This window comes from Phyllostomus discolor, chromosome 8 (assembly GCF_004126475.2).
Source record: "Phyllostomus discolor isolate MPI-MPIP mPhyDis1 chromosome 8, mPhyDis1.pri.v3, whole genome shotgun sequence".
Lineage (NCBI taxonomy): Eukaryota > Metazoa > Chordata > Mammalia > Chiroptera > Phyllostomidae > Phyllostomus > Phyllostomus discolor.
In genome coordinates, this window is record NC_040910.2 from 70,516,669 (window position 1) to 70,541,545 (window position 24,877).

General features: G+C 47.6%; 1 protein-coding gene across 3 annotated transcripts; it reads right to left on the reverse strand.

Annotated features, from left to right (window-relative positions):
* Window positions 1-646: 646 nt before the first annotated feature.
* Window positions 647-23,451, reverse strand: PFAS (phosphoribosylformylglycinamidine synthase). 3 transcript variants are annotated; one of them, XM_036033024.1, is made up of 28 exons: window positions 23,428-23,451; window positions 16,216-16,374; window positions 15,995-16,130; window positions 15,434-15,539; window positions 14,446-14,635; window positions 14,229-14,334; window positions 13,737-13,877; window positions 13,495-13,619; window positions 13,192-13,320; window positions 12,537-12,668; window positions 12,276-12,404; window positions 7,309-7,382; window positions 7,035-7,191; window positions 6,679-6,740; window positions 6,364-6,525; window positions 6,019-6,144; window positions 5,740-5,871; window positions 5,244-5,474; window positions 4,891-5,071; window positions 4,724-4,807; window positions 4,326-4,481; window positions 4,042-4,161; window positions 3,561-3,706; window positions 3,253-3,460; window positions 3,027-3,118; window positions 2,833-2,947; window positions 1,953-2,276; window positions 647-1,854 (listed from the first exon to the last, which is right to left on the reverse strand). In XM_036033024.1, the coding sequence occupies exons 2-28, from the start codon at window positions 16,355-16,357 to the stop codon at window positions 1,544-1,546; spliced, it is 4,017 nt and encodes a 1,338-aa protein (XP_035888917.1). In that variant the 5' UTR covers window positions 16,358-16,374; window positions 23,428-23,451; the 3' UTR covers window positions 647-1,543. The 3 variants fall into 3 exon arrangements, with proteins under 3 accessions (XP_035888917.1, XP_035888916.1, XP_028390021.1); XM_036033023.1 differs by lacking the exon at window positions 23,428-23,451 and adding an exon at window positions 22,845-22,918; XM_028534220.2 differs by lacking the exon at window positions 23,428-23,451 and adding an exon at window positions 21,610-21,733.
* Between the last annotated feature and the right edge of the window lie 1,426 nt (window positions 23,452-24,877).

Consider the following 24,877-nt stretch of genomic DNA (forward strand, 5'->3'; position numbering starts at 1 on the left):
AATCTTAAAAGCAGTAAGAGAAAAGGAGACATTTACCTACAAAGGAGTTCCCATAAAACTGTTAGCTGATTTCTCAAAAGAAACCTTGCAGGCAAGAAGGGGCTGGAAAGAAGTATTCCAAGTTATGAAAGGCAAGGACCTACATCCAAGATTACTCTATCCAGCAAAGCTATCATTTAGAATGGAAGGGCAGATGAAGTGCTTCCCAGATAAGGTCAAGTTAAAGGAGTTCATCATCATCAAGCCCTTATTACAAGAAATGTTAAAGGGACTTATCTAAGAAAAAGAAGATAAAAAATATGAACAGTAAAACAACAACAAATTCACAAAAATCAACATCTGAACCTAAAAAACAAAAACAAACTAAGCAAACAACTAGAACAGGAACAGAATTACAGAAATGGAGATCACATGGAGGGTTTTCAGTGGGGAGTGGGGAGAATGAGGGATAAGTTACAAGGAATAAGCAGCATAAATGGTAGGTACAAAATAGATAGGGGAAGGTTAAGAATAGTATAGGAAATGGAGAAGCCAAAGAACCTATATGCATGACCCATGGACATGAACTAAGGGGTGGGAGGAATGTGGGTGGGAGGTCAGTGCACAACAGAGGGGAATTAAGGGGGTAAAAAATGGGACAACTATAATAGCATAATGAATAACATTTATTTTAAAAAATAAAAAAAGAAAAATATGGGGCTATCAAGTACCTTGCTGAATTCTGAGAAATAATTTAGATGCATACAAACTGCCTAGCACATGCTTGGTTCATGGTAGATGCCATTTTCAGCTACTGTTTTAAATTCCATTAGACATACATTCCCTGCGGCAGTGACATGCTTGCACTGTAGCCAATCACCCAATATTAATAGAATGAGTGAATGAATGAATGAATACTTAAGGCTCAGTTTTAGGAATGAAAGTGCTAACCACTTTTGTCAGGAAGGAAGCTGTTAAATTAGGAGAAGCAAAATTAGGAACACTGAGTTCACAGGCCAGAGACCCTATCAAGGAAACTTCTGCAAAAAACTGCTTACCCTTAGCACAATGCTGTGTTGTTAATGAGGAATTCAGAAAGCTTCTGCTGTTTTTCAGATAAAAATGCTGACATCCTGACTTGCATGCTTTTGTATGGCTCGGCTCTCTAAACCCCAGTGATGAGGAAGGGGGACAGAAAACCCTCCAAACCCAGATGAGCAATGTGAAGCATCATGTGGTGATCGCTGGGTAAAAGGAAGTAGGTCAATGGAACCTGCTCCTCCCTGTGCATCCTAACTTTCCACTGCAGATTCTTTTCTCTGAACCACATGCTGCTACCCAAGCTCATAAAGGTCAAAACATATTACAACAGAAGAATATAAAACAGACCCAACAGCATAAGGCAAAAGTGGGCAGCTTAATAATTAGCTGAGGTATTTTTGGCATTTTGGAACCTGTTTGTCCAAGACACATTTGAAAATATGGGGCGCTTCTGAAAGTAATGAGGAGAGGGCAGCAACACCAGGGATGAACCATGAGGCCTAGATGAGTTTCTTTGGCCTGCTCAGCAACCTCCTTCCTGGGTCCAGTTTCGGGCGTTGATGAAGAGCTGGAGCCAGGGGGAGGTTGTCAGCGTGTCGAATGGAGGGGGTCGCCATGCCCACTGCCAAAGCCTCACAGCCCTCTCAGGGTGAGGCATGAGGGCCAGGTGGCGGCCATCAAGAGAGCAGATGCCAGCCACTCCCCCTGGGGACCCATTGGGATTCAGAGGGTACTGTTCTGTGGGGTTCCCATCATCATCTGCCCAATGCAGTGGAGCTAAGCCCTTGGCTTCAATCTGGGCTTGGAGTTCCGGAGAAGAAAATGCCATGTAACCTGGGAGGGAAGGACAAGGCAGGAGAGAGCAAAGTTCCTTCTTGTGGTCTACCCACCCCTGCCCTCAGACACTCCTCCCTCCCTTCCTGTAGCCTAACCTTCACCATGGGCACTCCACACTGGCAGCACGGCACCCTCCATCCCTCGCAGCATCAGGGCCGGCCCGGGTCCCACACGCACACTGGCCCAGCGAGACTCAAAACGCCCAGACAGGTTGTGGCGAAGCAGGAGGCCGGGCTGGGCTGTCCAGGAGTCCTGGCCCTTCTCCCCTTCCTCCTCACTGGGGCTGCCTCCCACCCAGCCCAGCAGAGCCAGCAGCTGACAGCCGTTACACACGCCCAGGCTAAAGGTGTCTGGCCGCTTCCGGAAGCGCCTCAGCTCAGCTCCGGCCTGTGGATGAAAGGTCACGGCAGCTGCCCACCCTGGAGGAAATGGAAACATTGAGGTGAGACTTTCCCTCCCAATATGCACTGTTACACACCCCCAGGATACCCCCCTCCCCAAGACCACAGAGCTCAGGGAAAGTGCAGGGGAAGAAATGGATTTATCTGCTTAATTTAGACATGGCCTATGCCAAGTTTTTTGCTTAGCCAGCAGAGCATTTTCAAAATTTTATTTAATTGACGAATATTTAAAAAGAAAATTTTATATAAAAATCTGGATTTCTGGCTTCTCTTAAAAAACAGAAAGATTGAACCATGTTAAGCCAGCCTTCCAACAGTACAATCTGCTGGAGGTGAGTAGCAGCTGCCCTATTAGGGAGACCTGTGCCATCCAGCCTAGGTGGCACAGTCCCACCCAGCCACCTGCCTCATGTAAGTTACCTGCAGGCCTTCTGCTGGCACCTGGCCCAGAATGAATATACTCTCCCCTGGCCTTGTGGAGGTGAGAGGCCAAGGCCCAGTCAAGGAAGAGGGGAGCTAAGGCACCTCTTCAGGCATGTGTGGGTAGGAAGTGGGCAGAAGCCCGCACGCTGACCTTTGGCAGAGCCCAGGACATCTGCATAGCTGAAGCCACCCACGAAGGCCACGCCTCGGAATGTGTCCAGCTTGATTGCCCCAACGCAGAGGTCTTGCATGGTCACATCCCACACCTGGCAAGATGAGGAGGGGAAGTATCAGAGGACACATAGTCTGAGGCCCAGCCCCAGCGCTGCCAGGCCCACTGCCCACCTCAAATCCAGCCAAGTGAAAGGCATCAGCCATCTCCCGGTCTCCGTTACTGCCCTCCTCTCGCAAGATGGCAACTCGGGGGGTGGGACCACCTTGGGGGAGAAGTGTCTCTGTTCTAGAGGACTATTTCCCCACTCCAACCCTACCAGACACCTTCCCCAGAGCAGGCCTGGGCATCCAGGTCCAACGTGCCCAGGAGGCCAAGCCTCTGCACATACTTCCTCACCAGGCTCATGGGGCACAGAAGCTTTGGGAAAGGTGGGGGGCAGGCAGTAGCGGGGCCCTGTCCGCTCCCTTAGCCCTCGTTCCTCCTCTGCCACACAGCTCGGCTCTGCCTGCAGCCGGTCTAGCTGGAAACTTGTGTCTTCCCAGAGGGCTCGCAGCTGCCCAACAGGCTCCTCTATAACCACAGTCCCGTCCACTGACACCTGGACCTAGAGAGGGGCAAAACCATCAGAGGCTAAGAGCAAAGACAGCCAACAGGGGCCCCTTAGAGGCTCAAGGAGATGAACCACACACCCCATTCTTCCTCACCATGGCTTGTGGCCCAAAGTGACCTGTGCGACCCAGCTCCAGGCAGTGGAGGCCGGCATCCTGGTAGCGCTTCAGCACTTGGGCCAGGTCTGGCTCCTGCACCTCCAGTACCAGGCCTGGCTCCTCGGCAAACAGCACAGGCAGCACTGGGAGAGCAACAGGGGCGTCAGGGTGACTGGAGTACTGATATGGACTCAGAGGTGGAGTCAAGAGACTATGGCCAAGGACTGAGGGAGTGGAGGCAGGCACTGGGGTCGGGTGAGGTCTGTGAGATTGAGACCATATTTGTAGTATCAGGGTATACAGGAGGTCTCAGAGGGACATGGCCAGGAACAGTGGGTGCTACCTGGTTCAGTGGTCAGAGAAGACAACAAGAGACTCAGGGGAAAAGGAGTTGGGACATTATACTCTTTAACAGGACATGGGGTCTGCAGGGTGGGACAGGCAGCCCAGGCCTCAGCCCAGACCCTAGGCTCCTCACCATCAACCCCAGAGGCAGGCAAGTCCACCTTTATCCCACAATTCCCAGCAAAGGCCATCTCTAGCAGGCAGGTGATGAGACCCCCATCGCTGACATCATGTCCTGAGCAGAGGAGGCGGTCTAGAGGAAGAAGAAAGCTCAGCAACCTCAGGGGCCAAACCACACCCCTTGTTTGTGGGCAGATAGTGTGTGTGAGAATGTGGGCACGCCCACCCTCACATGTTCAGCTGGGGAGTGCCTGCCACTCAGGCCACATATGCCACCTACCCCAGGGCCTCGCTCACCTTTCAGCAGCCCCTGGGTGATGCTGAAGGCACGCACCAAGTTGTCAGGAAGGTCCAGGTTGGGAGGCTGCTCACCAAGCTGGGAGAAGCATTGGGCCAGAGCTGTGCCCCCCAGCCGGTGCTGCCCGGGGCTCAGGGGCACATAGAGCAGATGGCCTGGAGAGACAGAGAAGGGGGAGGGGGAAGGGAAGATGGATGGCTCAGCCAAACCCCATCCTGTGGTGCTCATGATCATGTAAGTTCCCAACAGGTGGTGGCACACTCAGACCACCAGTCTCAGAAAGCACCACAGCCCAGTGTGTGAGACGGGGGTAGGGGGTTAGCACTCACAAAGGAGACCCCAAACAAAGAACCAGCCTCTGAAAACACAATACAGTGAGGAGGGGAAGAACCCATACCTCTCCCTCCAGGACACTTGAGGTCTGGGGTCACAGTGGCTGTAATGTCTGGACAGACAGCATAGGCTGAGATGACCAGCGACCCTATGGAGCAAGGAGTTAAGAGAGTAAGGGGCCAGGCCAGTCCCGTAAGTCCCGCCTGTCTCCCACTGGCCCCCAGACCTCACCAGGAGCCAACACAGTTTCAGAGCCGACCCGGGCAGCCATGCTCAAAGAGTCCTTGCCACCATCCACTGCCACACCCAGGGCTGCCATCACTGCCACCATGGCCTCACAGGCATCGGCCAGAGCCGCACCCTCCCCTGCGAGCTTCGCTGCCCACATCCAGTTCCCACTGCACTTCACGTCCTAGGAAGTAGCAGAGACCTAGCATTAGAAAGGAAGAGAGATGGGGAGTCTGGGGTGGGGGCAGAGGCACTGGGAGACCACAAGCATGAAGGGCAAGAGGGATAACTGAGCGGTGGATGAGGGTATGTCCCAAAGACAAGGGGCTCCATGGCAGAGGCTGTGGGAGACTCACCCGGAGGTCAGTGACTAGAGCAAACACTAGGTTGGTGAGGGCCTCAGCCACAGCCAGCCGGGCGGCAACCTTGGGATCCAGCAGGCTCTTGATTGGCTGCTCCCCCAGGGCTGTGGCAGCCCCTACAAGCTCCTGGTGACTCAGTGCCACAACTGCCACGTCTGCTAGAGGAGTCTGCAGGGGCCCAACACACTGCTGCTGTGCCACCAGGCCACCCACAGAGCGGTCCACCTGTGGAACCAGGTGGGGTTGGCAAGAACACAAGGGACAGGGGCACAGGGGTGGTGGGAGGCCTGGTCTGCCCTGACCATGCAGACAAGAGGTAGGCTCTGAGGATGGGTAGCAAGGGACCATGCCATTGGGGTGGCTGCCCTGCCCCTTCTCCCTCTGGCCTGGTGGACCCCCATACCAGTCCCCAAAGGTGAGAGGCCAGGGGTGGGTGAGCTGAGGGAGCAGTGCAGAGGGCTGAGGGGCAGGGTAGGAGTGCAGGGAGGACCTTGTTGGTGAGGTATCGCTTGCTGGCCACAGCAGGCAGCCTGAGAACCCGCTCTAGGGCCTGGCGCACACTCAGCCCCGGGGGCAGGAGCAGAGGCTGTAGCAAGGGACAACTCCTCTGGAGGAAGAACTCCTATAACACAGACAGCAATAGGGGTGTAAGCACCTCAGGGAGGGCTGGGCACACAGATGACAAAGCACAAGTAGGGTAAATGGGTCAGGAAAAGGAAAAACACAGCCTCCTTTCCCAACTCGCCCCCCCCCACCCCCGGCAGTGTACCTTCTGAGGCATCTTCCCCAGCACCCAATCCAGTTCCAGGTCCACAGGTGTTGGGTTAGGCATCAAGGGAGCGTCGCCCTGGCAATTTCTTCCCACAGGACACTTCCGATCATCCACCAGCACTATCTATAGACCACAGGGACAGTGCCCAGAGGGAATGAGACTATGACCACTCGTAGGAAGTACTTTAGAAAGCAGAGCAAAAATGCTCCTGTCACCCTGTTTGGCACCCCCTAGTGAGTTCCTAGCCCTTTCCACCTCCCTCCTGCTCCCCAGAACATGTCTGCCACCAGCTGTACCCAGGCAGCTCAAACCCACCCACAGTGTCTGTTTGGGGCCACTCACTCTCCTGTCTCCAGTGATGGTGCCCACAAAGCACGCTGGGCAGCGTTCCCGGGTGCTGACACGACTCAGGAAGTCCCGGTCTGAGGGCCTCAGCAGGAGTGCATTAGACTCCTGGTACTCAGCCCCCCAGATTTCCAGGGCATTCAGGGTTGGGTCCCCGAGCTGCACATCCGTGGAGGAGGAGGAAAGAGAAGGGTCAGAGACTACTCCCAAGTCTCATGTTCTTGCTGGGAGGGGGAGGGTGGTGGGTAGGCCAGCTGGGGCTGGCAGGGGCGGAGAGGCTTGGATGGCCAGACTCCAGGGGACGAGGCTCACCTGGAAGCAGCTGGTATAAATAATGGCTCCAGCTGGGTCACTCAGCTCCTTCAGGACATTGCCTGGTGAAGAGGGTTGCAGGAAGAGATGGTGATCTGGGTCTGATCAGCACCAGGCAAACAAAGGGCAGTCCCTGGCTTCCAAATTCTGTGTGTCCTTGTGTGAGTCACTGCCACACCCTCCCCACCAATGGCAGTGGGCCATCCCCCAACCCTGAGCCTGTCCAGAATGTGTAAGGGAGTGCAGAATGGGACCCAGAGCTATATGGCTGGTTGCAGATTCTTGCTGCCTCTCCCTAAACCAAACCTGGTAGGAGACCTGCTAGGCCAGTTCCTTGTCCCAGCCCCTTCTCTCACCATTGCCACCAGCACCCTGGTCATGGAGGCTGCAGATGGGGTTTCCTTTGGAGGCATCCACACAAGCCCGGATCACGCGGTTCATCTTCTGTTCCATCTCCGGGTCTCCCCGCTGCACAGCTCCAAAGTCCAGGTCACTGGCATTGTCTCCCTGCACCTGTGGGAACATATGGCATAGCTCAGCTCAGGGGGGTTGAGAACTCTCACACCCCCACCCCCATGCACAGGGCCTAGCAATATTGCGGAGTCTGCATCTGCAGCTATTCCTACTTACCTGTACAGATGAAGCAGCTCCACCCCCAACTCCAATTCTGTAGACAGGACCCCCAACCTTTACAACATCCATGCCTGCAAGGAAGGAGGGAAAAATCAGAACACTGGGGAAGCAAGCAGAAGAAGCATGAGTATGAAGATGTGAGAGGACAGGAAGAAGCTAATATTAGGATAGAGCAATGAAAATTACAAATACATGTATTCTTTGATTAGGTAAATACACTTGGAGGAATTTATACTCCAGATTTATTTGCACAGGTACAGAATCACCTATGTCCACAATTAAACACTGAAATATTATTTGTATTACCAAATTTAGGAAATAAATGGTAACAACAGAGAACTGGTTAAATAACAATTATGGTATATCCACACAACAAAACATGGAGCCACACACACACACAAAAAGAATTACATATGAATATAATGAAGTGATATAACTTCATCAATATGCAATGATCTCCAGGATACATTGCTAAGCGGAAAAAAGCAAGGAGCAGAAGTATGCATATCCATTTTCTATATCATCACAAAGAATAAAATACTTAGAAATAAACTGAAATAGATCTCATGTTTATAGATTGGAAAGACTTATTGTTTTGATAGTAATACTCCCCAAAAAGATATGTAGAATCAACAATCAGCCACCTTTTTCACAGAAATTGATCAGCTGATCCTAAAATTTCTATAGAAATATGAGGGACCTCAAACAGTCAAAACAACATTTCTGCCTTTTAAAACTCACTACAAAACTACAATAATCAAGACAGTGTGGTACTACCATAAGGATCGGGAGATATAGATCTACAGTATATGTAGATCAATGCACTAGAACTGTTGAGTCCATAAACAAACCCATACATTTATGGCTAAGTATTTTTGACAAGAGTCCCAAAATAGCCATAGCTGGTGTGACTCAGTGGATTGAGTGCCAGCCTGTGAACTGAAGGGTCACTGGTTTGATTCCCAGTTATAGCACAAGTTTGGGTTGTGGGCCAGGTCTCCTGTTTGTGGGTTTGCAAGAGGCAATTAATGGATGTTTCTCTCACACATCAATGTATCTCTTCTTCTCTTTCTCCCCACCTTTCCCTCTCTCTAAAATATTTTTTTAAAAAATTTAAAAAGCAGCCAGCCAAGATGGAGGCGTAGGTAGACACACTGTGCCTCCTTGCACAACCAAAAGAAGGACAACAATTTAGAAACAAAAAAAACAACCAGTACTGACAGAAAACCGAACTATATGGAAGTCTGACAACCAAGGAGTTAAAGTAGACACATTCATCCAGACCAGTATGAGGGGCAGGGTGGGGCGGCGGGGCAGAGAGGACTCGAGGCAAAGTGGCAGCTGGCCTGGCCGACCCAGCGAGGCAGCAGGTTGTGGAGGGGCACAGTGCTCAAGGTGGCTGGCAGACTGGGGGTCCCACATTCGCACACAGATAAACCAGGCAAAACTGGGGAGTGAGATAGACCATACAACCTGGGGTCCCAGCATGGGGAAATAAAGCCTCAAACCACCGATTGAAAACACCTGTGGGGGTTGAGGTGTCTAGAGAGACTCCCAGCCTCACAGGAGAGTTCATTGGAGAGAACCACTGGGTCCTAGAACATACACAAACCCATCCACCAGAGAATCAGCACCAGAAGGGCCCAATTTGCTTGGGGGAAGCAGCAGAAGTGACTGAAATCTGGCAGAGAGCAGAGCAAGTGCCACTGTTCCCTCTTGGACTTCTCCCCCACAAACTGCATCACAACTCAGGTGAACCTAAGGCTCTGCCCCTCACTACATAACAGGCAAGTCAAGACAAAAAAAAAATGGCCTAAATAAAAGAACAGATCAAAGATCCAGAAATAATACAACTAAGTGACGAAGAGATAGCCAACCTATCAGATGCACAGTTCAAAGCACTAGTGATCAGGATGCTCACAAAAATGGTTGAATTTGGTGGTAAATTAGATGAACAAATGAAGGCTATGCTAAGTGAAATAAAGAAAAATGCACAGGGAACCAATAGTGATGGGAAAGAAACTGGGACTCAAATCAATGGAGTGGACCAGAAGGAAGAAAGAAACAACTAAACAGAAAAGAAGGAAGAAACAAGAATTCAAAATTACGAGGAGAGGCTTAGGAACCTCCAGAACATCTCTAAAAGTTCCAATGTCCAAATTATAGGGGTTCCAGAAGGAGAAGAGGAAGAGCAACAAGTGAAAAAGATATTTGAACAAATAATAAAGGAGTACTTCCCCATTCTGGCAAAGGAAATAGACTCCCAGGAAGTCCAGGGAGCTCTGAGAGTCCCAAAGAAGTTGGACCCAAGGAGGAACACACCAAGGCACATCATCATTATATTACCCAAGATTAAAGTCAAGGAGAGAATCCTAGAAGCAGCAAGAGAAAAGGCGGCAGTTACCTACAAAGGAGTGCCCATCAGACTGTCAGCTGATTTCTCAAAAGAGACCTTGCAGGCAAGAAAGGGCTGGAAAGAAGTATTCCAAGTCATGAAAGGCAAGGACCTACATCCAAGATTACTCTATCCAGCAAAGCTATCATTTAGAATGGAAGGGCAGATGAAGTGCTTCCCAGATGAGGTCAAGTTGAAGGAGTTCATTATCACCAAGCCCTTATTATATGAAATGTTAAAGGGATTTATCTAAGAAAAAGATGAAAAGTATGTACAGTAAAATGACAGCAAACTCACAATTATTAACAACCACACCCAAAACAAAAACAAACTAAGCAATCAACTAGAACAGGAACAGAATCACAGAAATGGAGATCACATGGAGGGTTAGCAACAGGGGAGTGGGAGGGGGAGAGAGGGGGAAAAGGTACAGAGAATAAGTAGCATAGATGGTAGGTAGAAAATAGACAGGGGGAGGGTAAGAATAGTATGGGAAATGTAGAAGCCAAAGAACTTATATGTATGGACACATGGAATGTGGGTGGGAGGGGTGTGCAGGGTGGAGGGCAGTGAAAGGGGAAAAATGGGACAACTGTAATAGCATAATCAATAAAATATATTTTAAAAAATAAATTAAAAAATAAAAAGCATTAAAAAAAAAGTCCCAAGACAATTCAGTGGAGTGAGAAATATCTTTTCAAAAAGTGGTGTTAGGGCAACTGAATATCCGCATATGAAAGAATGAAGTTGGACCCCTACTATAAAAGTTAACATATAAAAGTTAATTTAAAAAGTCAGAGACCTAAGTATAAGACCTAAAAGCTATAAAAATATTACAAGAAAACATACACGTGAATCTTCATGACCTTGGCATTAGACAGTGGTTTATTGGTCATAACACTGAAGTAACAAAAGAAAAATTAAGTTATACTTTAACAAAATTAAAAACATTTGAGCTTCAGAGGACACTATGAGGAAAGTAAAAAACCCAGGAAATGAGAGAAAGTGTTTGCAAACCATATATCCATATGATGAGGGTCTAGTATCCAGGATATAAGAAAGAACCCTTACCACTCTATCAAAAAAGACAAATAACTCAATTTAGAAATGGACAAAGGATCTAGGCAGACATTTCTCCAAAGAAGATATACAAATGGTCAACAAGCACATGAAATGATGCTCAATATCATTCGTCACTAGGAAAATGTAAATCAAAACCTCAGTAAGATACTACTTCATGCACACTATGACTGCAATCAAATAGAAAGCAAATAACAAGTGTTTGCGAGGATTTGGAGAAGCTGGAACCCTCCTAGGCTACTCGGGAGAATGTAAACTCACACACTGCTTTGAAAAACAGTCTGGCAGTTTTTTAAAAAGTTGAATATAGTTACCGTGTGACCCAGCAATTCCACTCCTAGTTATATACTCAAGAGACGAACATAAGCACATAGAAAAACCCATACACAAATGTGTATAGCAACCTTGTTCATAGTAACCAAAAAGTAGAAATAACCCAACTGCCTATCAACCGATGAATGGGTAAACAAAACATGACATGTCTGTGCAATGGAATACGACTCAGCCACATACAGCAGTGAAGCGCGGACACACGCTGTAACAGGTTAAGCCTTGGAGACACCCTGCTGAGTGAAATCCAACACAAAGGGCCACGCCTTGAGTGGTTCCGTGTGTATGAAACGTCCAGAACAGGCAAGTCCATAAAGCAGAAAGTGGGTAAGTGGTTGCACAGGCTGAGAAAGTGGGGGTGAGGTATGGCTGCTAATGGGTACAGGGTTTCTTTCTGGGATGATGAAAATGCTCTGGAATTAGTGGTGATTGATGTGCAACTTTGTGACTATACTAAAAACCACCAACTAATACACTTTAAAAGAGTAAATTTTATGCTATGTGAATTACATCTCAATAAGTAGTAAAAGAAAAAGAAGTGTATATATATATATATATATATATATATATATGCTATTTTTTTCCTAAAGGGGCAAATGTGCACATGGGTCTGTTTACACATGCAGAAACACCTCTGGCAGGGTACAAAAGTAACTAATTAACACTGGTAATCTCTAGCGAGGGAACTGGGTGGCTGGAGGTCCCAGGAAGGAGAGTTTTCACTACCTAATCCTCTCTTGCTTTTGAAATTCTGACCCATGTGACTGGGTCACCCATTCAATAAATGGGACATGACCCTTATCTTGATTCCACCACACCACCTAGCATAGAGCCTCGCTCGTGATGGGTGTTCAATTGATGTTTGCCAGATTAAACTGAGTTGGCAGATGAAAGCCCATGGCATACGGCAGGCACTGAGCAGACACTGGCTGCCTTGACTTAGCAGGGTGGGCCCTGCCACGCAGAAACAAATCGGGCAGGAGACAGAGGCACACAGAATGAGGTGGCCCCGCTGGCATAAAACCTGTGTTGGGGAGAAGAGACATGAGCTGGGAGATTAAAAACTAACCACTGAGGTGGCCTCTAAATTCCCCTTCTGTACTTGCCACGTGCTGGAGAGAAAGCTGGATGCATCTGGGAAAAGTTGGTGAGCTCTTACCTGGAGTGGGGGGCTCCTTGCTCACGTGCTCTGCTTCCATGGACCCAATGCCCCCACTAAACATGATGGGCTTGATCCACTCTCGCCGCTGGTTGCCTGGGAGCTGGAGGCCGAAGGAGCGGGCAAAGCCTGGAACGTGAACATCACAGGGAGAGGGGACAGGATCATCGCCCGGTCCCCTCAGTGCTCACTCAGTCACATACCCAACCCCACCTCTGGGACTAGGTGTCTGTTATCCCCTGTGCCCTCCCCCAGCCTCACCTGCTAGTACTGGTTCCCCAAACTTGTTGCCATAGTCAGAAGCTCCATTACTGGCCTCAATGGCAACCTCCAGGGGTCGGGCAAAGTTCCCAGGATACTGGAAGCTCGGATCCTCCCAGGGTAGACTGTAACCTGGGAGGGAAGGAGGAAGTTGCATAGACTGTAAAAACAGCCAACAGAGAAACCAGTCCTCTGGGAAGGGTCTAAGCCACCAAGGACAACCTGTACAGGTAGAATGTTCCATTTTAGGAAGTCCCATCCTAGGAAGGTGCAGAGTTTGCCATAAAGCATTGGTCTTGCTCCTCACCTTCCATACCAGCCTTCCCTCTGACTCTTGAGACCAGAGCTCTTAAGTCTTTCTGACACTGGATTTGGGGGCAAGCAGTGGTTGTTAAGTCCCACCCAGTATCACACTTTCTTGCTGAGTGGGTACTAGTGTATAAGAAAACTGTGGTGCTGCAAAGCCAGAATGGTGACCTAAGTCTTCCCTTGCCGATAATCCTCACAACCATGGTTGGTGGAAGGCCAACTACTCTAGAGCCCTCCATCCCAAATAAAGATAACCCAGGATGACCTTGGACTTAAGAGACAGAAGTGTTTGGTGCCTGCCAGGACAAGGAATCTGAAAGGGGAGATGGCTAGAAAGAGATGGGACCTGGGATGTGCAGATTTCCAAAGCAATAGCCAGCAGTGCCAGCCACCACATGGGCCCCACGGCCTGTGCACTGGACATCTCGGATCCGGCCCCCTGTGCCTGTGGCTGCGCCGCTGAAGGGGGCTACTCCTGTGAAGAGAGGGGGCAGAGGTATGGGTACTGAAGAGACAAACCCCAGCTCTGACTACCACATTGAAAATAAAAACTGGCCTGCCCTATGGATTTTCCAAGGACCAGCCCAGGGACCCGGGAGCTTCCCCGTACCCTACATTCTCAATCTATCCCTCCTAGGACCCAGCTCACCTGTGGGGAAGTTGTGGGTCTCTGCTGTGAAGACAACATGTCTCAGCCCCTGCTGTTGCTGGAAGCAGCTTGGCTGTGTGGGGTCCTTGGGCCTCAGGAACTGAACTTCCTTCCCCCAGATTGCACTGTGGACACAGCCGCTCTGGATCTGGCTTCTTCCTTGGGATCTGCACTTACCCCCCCAGGGCCTGGGGCCTTCCCTCCTCTAGGCCAGAAGCTACCCAGCCTGGGGCACAGCCCACCTGCTGTTATCACAGAACTTGAGGACGTTGTTGGGGTTGGAGAATGCCTGGGTGCTCATGATGGACTCAAACAGCGACTGTGCCAGCTCCTGCCCATCCACGTGGAGCCGGCCCTTGAAGAACCAGTGTCGGCTGTGCTCGCTGCAGGGGATGACATGGGGAGGGAAAGGCGGGGTGGAAACCGGGGGTCATGCCTCGGGCCTTGCCATGTCTTCTCACCAGCATTAACAGCAGAGTTACAGTCAACTCAGACTTAGATAACAGGTCAAAATATATTCCCATAATCTTCGAACATTGTCACTGTGGATTGTCCAGCTCCAAAGTGAAGAGAAAAACTGAGATTTGAGTATAGACTACTAGGTAGATGGGGAGCCCAGGCCACAGACTCAGGGGGGCCCCTAGGGCAAGAGAGAGCCACGAAAGCAAGCCCTTGTGGTCTTCTCTTCCAGCTTCCACCAGCTCACACATCAGAACATCCCCCTTCTTCCCCACCTATTGGACTGAGCCAAGTCAAAGGCCTCCACAGTGCTAGGGTTCCGCTGAAGCTCCTGGAAGCGCTTGGTGTAGAAATCCAGGTCCCAGGAATCCAGGGCCAGACCTAGGAGACAAACCCAAGAAGAGGTGACTGTTGGTCTCAGGCCATCATTTCCTGGGTCTCAGCACCCCTGCAAGCCCAGCCTGGGCCTTCCTCCTAGGGAGCCCCATTTACCTAGTTCCTGGTTAGCTTTCTCCAGGGCAGGCCGGCCCTCCTCCAATATGTTGATTGGGCCATCAAGGGGTGCAGGGACGCTCCCAGGGGAGAAGCTCTGGATGGGATGGGGGAAGTGCTGCTCCGTCATCCGATCATACAGGGTTGGCAAAGCAATGGCCTCCATCTCAGGTGAAGGTGGGTGGGCAAACTAGGGATGGGGATGCACACAGAGGACAAGGGGTGGAAAGCTGACGAATGGATAAAACAGTCCCCTCTCCATTCTCCAAGCCACACAGGGCCAGCCCACTGCTAGCCCATATTACACTGCTTTTCTGATTAGAAAATGACACCCCTTCCAGGCATGATGGAAGAAAGCATAGATTAGTGAGGGAAGCACACACTGGATTTCTTTCTTTTTATTTTAATATATTTTATTGATTATGCTATTACAGTTGTCACATCCCCCTTTTATTCCCCTCCGCCCTCCATACACCCTCCCACCCACATTCCACTCCTTTAGTTCATGTCCATATGTCAGACATATAAGTTCTTTAGCTTCTAAATTTCCCATACTATTCTTACCCTCCCCCTGTCTATTTTCTCCCTACCATCTATGCTACTTATTCTCTATACCTTTTCCCCTTCTCTCCTCCTCCCACTCCCCTGTTGCTAACCCTCCATGTGATCTCCATTTCTGTGGTTCTGTTCCTGTTCTAGTTGTTTGCTTAGTTTGCTTTGTTTTTGTTTTAGGTGTGGTTGTTAATAACTGTGAGTTTGCTGTCATTTTATTGCTTATATTTTCAATCTCTTTTTCTTAAATTCCTTTAACATTTCATATAATTCCTTTTACTCATCAACCAAGTGCCCTCAAGCAGTGAATAACCTGCAAACAGGGCAGGCTTAAAGCCAGGAGCTCCTCCCCCTGCTTCTGCCATTATAACCCAATCTCTTATCTCTGGCCCATGTCCTCCTCCTGGTCCCCTGTCCTGATTGCCTAGTGCCTCACCAACAGCAGGTAGCGCCGCGTAGTCTCCACACGGTCCACAGCCCCCAGCCCAGCAGCCCGGCACACTGACACGATGTTAGTGGATGTCGGGGTGGAGAAGTTCAGCCTGAGGAGTGGGCCAGACCATTAGGACCTGAGAGCCGAGAAGGTAGATCCTACCCACTGCTGTCCAGCCACTCTCCTGTCTCTACTATTCCTGCCAATGGCCTCCAGTTTCAGATCTGGGCACTAAGAAACCTGCTTTCAAAGGCCACTCAAATCAAACCAGAACTGTCCTTCCAGCATCAAAATGCTTTGATTTCAGTTTCTCCAAATGTAACCTGTTTTATTTTCAGAACATGCCTGGGAGCTAGCTCAGTCTTCAAAGACATCTTCCTGTAAGAGGAAGGCACAAGCAAGGCTTTCTAGGTGGGGAGCAGGAAGGGGCAAAGGAAGAACACATTTCCTGAGGATCACAAGAAGAGAAAACAAAGGAATGGAAGTGGAAGTGGTGGGCAGTGTGTTTTAAAAGAGAGCATGTGCCTGAAACATGGAAAGAGTTGCCCCAGAGGAGACACTTGCCTGGGCCCAACCTCCAGCAGCAGGTCATTGGAGCCAGGAAGGAGCCAGGACTCCTGAGCCACATCGTCCAGTAACAACGGGCAGCCAAAGAGCCACATCAGCTTCTTCATCTCCTCAGCACTTGGGAGAGACTTATCTGCAGAGAGACAGGGCAAGGATGCCTTGAGACACTGCCCTGGGCACCGGGGTACCTCCCTCAAGCATCCAATACAGGGCCCAACCTGTCCAGTTCACGTTGTAGCACAGCTCGGTCTTGACACTCTGCAGCTCTGGCAGTTTCCCTTTCAGCTTCCTGCAGATGTGGCCAGATGCTGCACCTTCATGGCCAGAGGGCCGGACGTAGAAGTGAAGGACTGAGGACATCTCTTCAGGTGTCCTTGCTGGAAAGATGAGTTATGTTACTAAAAAATAACATTAACTGTAGCCTATCTGCTGAATCGATTTCAAGTTTTAAGGGATTGATGGGGGAAGTTAAAGGGGCACTCAGCGAAACAAGGTAACCTGAAAACATAACCTTGGGGATTTTAACTAATCCTGCAAAATGTGGGCTTTAGTGATATGGGACCCGGGTGTACAGATACATCCTTGACACGTGGTCCTTGCGCACTTGCCCTTTGCTGGGTCCCAGGCAAATCCTTGGGAACACAACTGTGAGCAAGACAAATACCACTTCTGCCTTCATAGAGCTTACATTTTATTGAGGGTGACAGGCAAGTACCCAGACATTTCCAGTCCAGTGTGGTTAAGGCCAAGGCACTGTGGGTACCAACCTAGTACTTCAGTAGGAGTCAGGAAAGACTTCCTTGGGAGCAATGGCATCTAAGCATAAACCTGGAGGTTGAGCTAAACTGGACCTGACTGGTAAAATCGAATACTAGTTTCTTTACTTCAAAATATTACAGTATATCCCTGCTCAAAATCAATCCAAAAACTTTAGCCTGAAATTCAAAGGCCCTCCGCAGCTATCCCCAACTACCCTTCCAACTTCTGATCACATTGCTTCTCAGCAGGACCCTGGCTTTACTCACCAAACCCTGCCTGGCCTCCTTTCCATTCTTTTGCCCCTCCTGAAGTGTCTATGCCTAGTCTCATCCTATCCAAAACTTCTCTATTCTTCAAGACGAGTACAGGTCTCACTAACCCTGGAAAGCACTCCTCACTGCCCCAGTATTCAGGGCTTCTCATCTGCGCCATTCATTCAGCCCTGATCACTACAGGGGTTCACAGGTATACACGGTCTCTTCCCAAGGAAGCGGGAGAAGGAAAAGCTCGTTGCCCTATTTCTCTACTTGGTCCTAGGCATTTCAAACCTAACTTACTCAAAGCTGAATTTGACTAATCCGTCAAAGTCACCAAGAATTGGAATGTTGTCAGTCCAGAGGTCACTTAAGCATCTCACTCAACCTCTAGGCAGCATTTGATTTATTCATTCCCTACCTCTTGAAACACCCTCCTCTCTTGGCTTCAATGACACCATTCTCCTGATATTCCTTTACCTTCTGGTTGCTACTTTCTAGTCACCTGTGCTAACTCCTACTCCTCTACTCCACCTCTAAATGTTGGATGCCCAAGGGTGTCCTTTGTTCTCTTTGCTCTATATGCTTTTCCTAAGAGACCTCATCCAGACATGTGAATTTAAATACCAACTAATAGCCTGGGCTTTGTAGCTCAGGTGACTAGAGCATTGTCCAGATACACCAAGGTTGCATGTTTGATCCCCAGTCAGGGCACATACAAGAATCAATGAATGAATGTATGAATAAGTAGAAAGACAAATCGATGTTTGTCTTTCCTCCCCTCCCCCGCTCTCTCTTTCTCTGTAAAAACAAAAGTAAATACATAAATAAATACCATATAATAGACTTCTGGCCAAGATGGAGGCGTAGGTAGACACACTGTGCCTCTTTGCACAACCAAAGGAAGGACAACAACAAATTTAAAAACAAAAAACAACCAGGTTCTGACAGAAAATTGAACTATATGGAAGTCTGACAACCAAGGAGTTAAAGAAACATTCATCCAGACCAGTAGGAGGGGCAGAGACAGGTAGTGGGGTGGAGAGAACGCTGGGCAAGGCAGCGGCTGGAGGACCTGGTGAGGCTGCAGATTATGGACTGGGTGGTCCCACGTTTGCATGCAGATAAGCCAGGAAGAACAACTGGGGAGACAGACTGTAAACCAGGGTCCCAGAGTGGGGAAATAAATCCTCAAATTTCTGATTGAAAACATCTGTGGGAGTTGTGGCGGCAGCAGGAGAAACTCACAGACTCACAGGAGTTCGTTGGAGAGAGCACAAGGTCCTAGAACGTACACAAGCCCACCCACCTGGGAATGAGCACCAGAAGGGCCCAATTTGCTTGTGGGTAGTGGGGGTAAGTGACTGAAAACCAGCAGAAAGCTGAGCAAGTGCCATTTTTCCCTCTCAGGCCCTGCCCCCACATACAGTGTCACAACGTGTTGTCTGCTCTGGTGAACACCTAAGGCTCCGCCCCTTACTACATAACAGGCACACCAAGACAATAAAAAATATGGCCCAAATGAAAGAACAGATCAAAGCTCCAGAAAAAAATACAACTAAGCAATGAAGAGATAGCCAACCTATCAGACGCACAGTTCAAAACACTGGTAATCAGGATGCTCACAAAAATGGTTGAATATGGTCACAAATTAGATGAAAAAAAATGAAGGCTATGCTAAGTGAAATAAATGAAAGCCACTATTCAAGTGTGTGGGGAAAATGTACAGGGAACCATCAGTGACCAGAAGGAAACTGAGACACAAATAAATGATGTGGCCCAGAAGGAAAAAAAAAACCATTCAACCAGAACAGAATGCAGGAACAAGAATTCAAAAAAATGAGGAGACGCTTAGGAACCTCCAGAACATCTTTAAACGTTCCAACATCCCTAATCTAGCAAAGAAAATAGACTTTCAGGAAGTCCAGGAAGCTCAGAGTCCCAAAGAACTTGGACCCCAGGAGGAACACACCAAGGCACATCATCATTACATTACCCAAGATTAAAGTCAAGGAGAGAATCCTAGAAGCAGCAAGAGAAAAGGAGGCAGTTACCCAAAAAGGAGTGCCCATCAGACTGTCAGCTGATTTCTCAAAAGAAACCTTGCAGGCAAGAGGGGCTGGAAAGTATTCCAAGTTATGAAAGACAAGGACCTACATCCAAAACTACTCTATCCAGCAAAGCTATCATTTAGAATGGAAGGGCAGATAAAGTGCTTCTCAGATAAGGTCAAGTTAAAGCAGTTCATCATCACCAAGCCCTTATTACAAGAAATGTTAAAAGGACTTATCTAAGAAAAAGAAGATAAAAAATATGAACAGTAAAATGACAGCACACTCACAGTTACTAACAACCAAACCTAAAACAAAAACAAACTAAGCAAACAACTAGAACAGGAACAGAATCACAAAATGGAGATCATCATATGGAGGGTTATCAGTGGGGGAGTAGGTAGGGAGAGAGGGGGAAAAAGTATAGAGAATAAGCAGCATATATGGTAGGTAGAAGATAGACAGGGGGAGGTTAAGAATAGTATGAGTAATGTAGAAGCCAAAGAACATATATATGACCCATGGACATGAACTAAAGTGTGTGGGGAATGTGGGTGGGAGGGGGTGTGCAGGGCAGAGGGGAATAAAGGGGGGAAATGGGACAACTATAATAGCATAATCAATAAAATATATTAAATAAGTAAATACCATATAATAGACTGAACCAATGAAATTGTCAGCATTCAACTATGTTTTACCAAAAATGGCAATTTCACATGATTTGAGTTACCAGTAATATCTGCCAACAGATTCCATAGCTTTATTCAATCCTGACTCTCCCTGAAACTCCAAACTAGTACATGCAAATGCTTACATGATAGCACCACATAAATGTCTCAAAAACATAGATGATAGCCTGTTTGGGCCAAAACAGAAATTTTGATTTATCACTTCTCCAGACCTGCTGTTCTCCCAGTCCTCTCCATCACAGTAAAAGCCACACTATTCATTCAGTTGCTCAAGCCAAAACCCCAGGAGTAAACGTTAATTCTTCTTTTCCTGAACCCCCTCTATATCTAATCCATCAGCAAATTTATTTCTAGACATATCCCAAATTTGTCTGCTTCCTTGTATCTTTGCTACCATCACTCTAGTGCAAGTCACTACTAACGTTCACTTGGACTGATGCTTTGGCCTCCTGACCAGTGTACTCCTGATTCCATTCCTGCCCCACCCACAATCCACTTGCCACATGTCAGCATAAATTAGATCATGTCTTCCCATCATGCACACACCAAAGAGTTGCCGGTTCGATTCCCAGTCAGGGCATAAAAATAAATACATAAAATCTTTTTTTAAAAAAAGGTGTTATTTATTTGTTTTTAAAGAGAGGGGAAGGGAGGGAGAAAAGAGGGAGGCAACCTGTGGTTGCCCCTCGCATGACCCTTACTGGGGACCTGGCCAGCAACCCAGGCATGTGCCTTGACTGGGATTCAAACCCGCAACCCCTTGGCTTGCAGACCGGCCCTCTAGCCACCGAGCCACACCAGCCATGGCAATAAATAAAATCTTTTTTTAAAGAAAAAAAATGTTTCTTTCTTAAAAAATGAAATAAAATAAAATAAACAAAATAAAGTAAATAAAATTCCAACTCAGTGCTTTGGCTGACCTGGTCCAGCTACTGCCTATCTCTTCTCCTGCCCCTCTCTTCTTACCCACAACTCACCACCACACTGGCTTCTTTTACTCTGCCAAGTTCATGTTTATAAGCATTTTTCTTACCCTGATATGGCCAGCTCCTTCTTGTCATTTTCAGGAGAAAGTCCCCTTCTTGGAAAGGATTTCCTTGACCAACCACGCTGAATTAGCCACTATCAAATGGCCCTATTTTAATTTGCTCTGTAATATTTAAGGCTGACATTTTTTAGCTCTACTTTTCCCATTAGAACAAAATCTCCATGTGGTTATGGGCTGCAGCTGTTTTATCTCCATTGGATTACCAAGACTTAGAACAATACTTGGGGCTTACAAAAGAAAAAAATCTAAAGCTTATTTACTAACGGAACTATATTGGTTTCCATCACTCACCAGCACCCCCACCCCCACCCCTCTTTCCGGCCAGGCCTCACTTCGGTAAGCGGTGCTTCTGCCAAATCAGTACGGATTCCTCCCTTCCACCCCATGCTGATCACCCTTTGTAAAGACAAGCCCCTCACGACTGTCCTCCATACCACTCCTTCACAGGAATATCACATCCTGAAATCATTCGATTTATTAAACCACTTGATTTTTGTCCTGTGAAATGAAGCTCCAAGAGGACAAAGACAGAGCTGTCTACATCAGAACTGTATCCCCCGAAACTAGCATTGTGCCTTAAACAAAGTAGGGGGTCGACCGGTTTTCTGTGTTGGGAGAGAGGGAATGAGTTTAAGTGCCATCTTTTCTGTCCGGCGACAATGGACGCCTATATTAAAGCAAACTGGCCGGCCCCACACAGACGCATGTCGGCCCGTTGGGGATACTGAAGCCGCCTGGACCAGGCTTGGGGTGGGCGGCGATGGGGTGCGGCAAGCAGGAGTACCCCGACAGGCGCGCTGGCCATACGCACGTGGAAGAGGTCCGCAGGGTCCCAGAGGTCCCAGAATCGCGGCGCGCGGGAGATAAGTACCCCCCCCCCCCCCCACGCAGGCGGAGGCGGAGCCTGAAGAAACCCGCCCTCTCACTTTTCCCTCCTCCACCACACTCCGCTCCTCTCCCCGAGCTTGGGGCTGCAGCTGTCTTCTGTTCTGAAAGATGCATTGGTTTATCCAGCAAATCTGTTTTGAGTTTCTGAAAATAGCTAGTTCCATATCCATGCCTTCCTCTCTTGTCCCTGAGCAAACTGTGACGGAGACAGGTACTTCGAATGCAGGAAACAGAATGAGAAGCGTCACCCTTGTCCAGGACTGTTTCCCTACCTTGTTCCCTTTGCTTTCTTTCTATCTTTCCTGAATAAATGAAATCATTTAACTCCTAGAAGAGTGGGGGGCATGTATTTTTAATTTCAATATTCTTGCTTGTTACAGTAACAATAATAATGATACAGAGTATTTATTGAGCACCCATAAAGGCGCTGAGGTTCATTGCAATGACTTGCTCCTTAGTTTTGTAACTCAAACACTTCTTAGTGCTTTCTACCTATGTATCAGTAGGCAAAAACTTAATTTGGTTTTTTCCCCTGAGATGGCTCTAGTTGTCTTTAACTTCATTAGAAACAATTTTGTTGGATCATATTGTAACAGCTGTCATGTAAGAGTGCATTTAAAAAAAAAACATCAAAATTGGTGAATTTTTGTGTAGCCATTTTAACATTGAAGATGGAAGAAAACATCTCTGACATAGTATGCATTATTATTTCAAGAAAGATAAAAATGCAACCGAAATGCAAAAAGAAAAAAAAAGATTTGTGCAGTGTGTGGAGAAGGTGCTGTGACTGATCAAACGTATCAAAAGTGGTTTGCAAAGTTTTGTGCTGGAGATTTCTTGCCAGAAGATGCTCCATGGTCAAGTAGACCAGTTGAAGTTGACAGCAATCAAATCGAGACATTGAGAACAATCAACATTATACCACATGCGAGATAGCCAACATACTCAAAATAGCCAAATCAATAAAGTTACTGGTGAAAATTTAAAATGTGTCTTTTACTTTACAGAAAAAAAATAAATGGACTCTTTGGCAGACCCAATGCATTTTTAAATCCTCATGATACACAAATATATGGTTGTACTAATCAGGATCCTATCACAGAAAAGATGACACACTGGAAAGGGATTAATCAATAAGAATTTTAATAGTCTACTTACAGGGATGAGGTCAGGATTAAGGGAACCAACAAAGTAGAGTGGGGCAACCAGAGCCTGGCACCAGCAAAAAGTGGCTACCACCTGTAAGTCTGAAGGGACAAAGGGAGGAATGGTGTTAGCAGCTGATAGAGATAGGGACCTATGAAATTAGGGCACCCAACAGGGCAAATGAAGCCACTGCCACAAGCACAGTGTTGAGGGAGAAAAGGAATAAACACTGGGTGCCTCCCCTTCTGTCCCACTGTCCCCCTACAAACTTCTTTCTTGTTCCCTATCACCCAAATCTAGCTTGAAGCCTGAGGGCCAGGAAGCTGCAGTGGTGCACCAGGTCAAACACAATACCCGGCCCAGTGGTCTTTTTAATGACTTGAACAATGTAGAAATGTTCCAAGTAAAAAGTGAAAGTCTTTATCCTCACCCCTGCCCTCTATTTCAGTCCCCTCTCCAGTACAGAGCCAACACTAGGGTAAGGCAAGTGAGGCACCTAGGATGCAAAAGCCTAGGGTGCAAAATTTAATAAATTTTAGGTGCCTCACTTGCCTGACCCTAATTCCAGCCCTGCTGTAGATATGGCAGTTCTTACCTGTTGGGTGTGTAAGCTTCCAGGCTGTTGAAATAAGTACTCTCTGGCTCACTTCTGACAGAGGCCAAATGTCACTCCTGGGTTTCTTTCTCTCCAGGCACTCCCTAGCTCGGTCTCATACCTATCTTCCAACCCCTTCTAGGAGCCCCAGTGGTACAACTGGGAGTTGTGGCCCCAGTGCTACAACTCCCAGTGTAGTGACTTCTAGATTCATCCATTTGGCCCTGATCCTTCTCCTGACTTTGGTCCCATATCTCCAGCTGTCCTCTGGACAAGCATAGACTGTTCAAAATCACCAGGTCTGAGACACCTCCCAATCCTCCACACTTCCCTCTCCCTGTGACAGACCAACTACTCTTCTCCACATTTCCTTAACATCTTCCTACCAACACTTTCCTTTAAGACACTTATTAAATCAAGCCTGATTTAATTCAGTGGCCTCCTTTTCTCTGGTGCGCCTCTCACTTGTTTTTGCATGCTGCCACCAGATTAAGCACCTAACCTGACATTTAAATTACGCCAATGGAAGTGTCCAGTACAACTCTCTCTGATCACCGCAGCCTAAAAATAACTCTGCTTTCTATAAACTATCAGAAGTAACTCTAAGGATATGGGGCACATCTTCATGGATTTAATAAATAGAGTGGGATATTCCAGAGTCGATAAAAAAGTAAAAGCCAAAGGAATAATTAGGTTTGGGACTTGAACTAGGCTTTGACTAATGTTCTAATAAGGGGACCAGTGTGGCTGGAGTGCGGTGAGAGAAGGGTTTCAGTTTCCTCTGGTGGATTTGTTATTGTTTTGGGGGAAAGGGAAGAAACACATTGCTGACATGACGATGGAACATAATTGCAAACAAAGATTCACTTTATAAAGAACTCGACACCACAGTGCACAACTAGTTCATGCAATAAAGAATAGAGATGAGAAAAGAGTGAAGATGGGAAATATATAACACGGAGTCACTTGAACCAAGCTGCTAAAGTTATTAATATTATGAAGGCTGAGGCATGAGGAAAGACTCTATTCTTGTTCTAACTAGCCTGGGAACTTAAACTTTTTGAACTTCCCAGCCCTATGACAATGCCTGCACACACATACAGACACACACCAGACCTCCAGCCACCCCTCTGATTAGCCCACAAAGGACTCACATATCCAGACCAGCTAACATCCATTCTCTAGACCACTGGATGTGACCAGACCTCCTGGTGCCCATCTTCCAGACCACTTGGCATCCATCATCCAGACCACCTGACATCTGACTGATAACCATTCTGGACCAATCCTAGGGCTAAGAATGTAAAACTGATAATTCTCAAGAATATTCTTTTTACTGTAAGAATTCTTAGCTTTTCTTTCTTTTTTAGAACACTTCTAGGTTTTTGTCTAGCTGTGTTTACAGTTTTCAAACACTAAGATCCTTGAATGAATCTTTGTCAATAATTTC

Bases quoted from the DNA above. Each gene is read 5' to 3' on its own strand.
- PFAS (XM_036033024.1), bottom strand. From the start codon at position 16,357: ATGTCCTCAGTCCTTCACTTCTACGTCCGGCCCTCTGGCCATGAAGGT. The intron at 13,321-13,494 runs GTGAGCTGGGTC...CTCTCTTCACAG, and splicing joins GACCCACAACTTCCCCACAG to GAGTAGCCCCCTTCAGCGGC. The intron at 7,192-7,308 runs GTAAGTAGGAAT...ATGTTCCCACAG, and splicing joins GAGCTGCTTCATCTGTACAG to GTGCAGGGAGACAATGCCAG.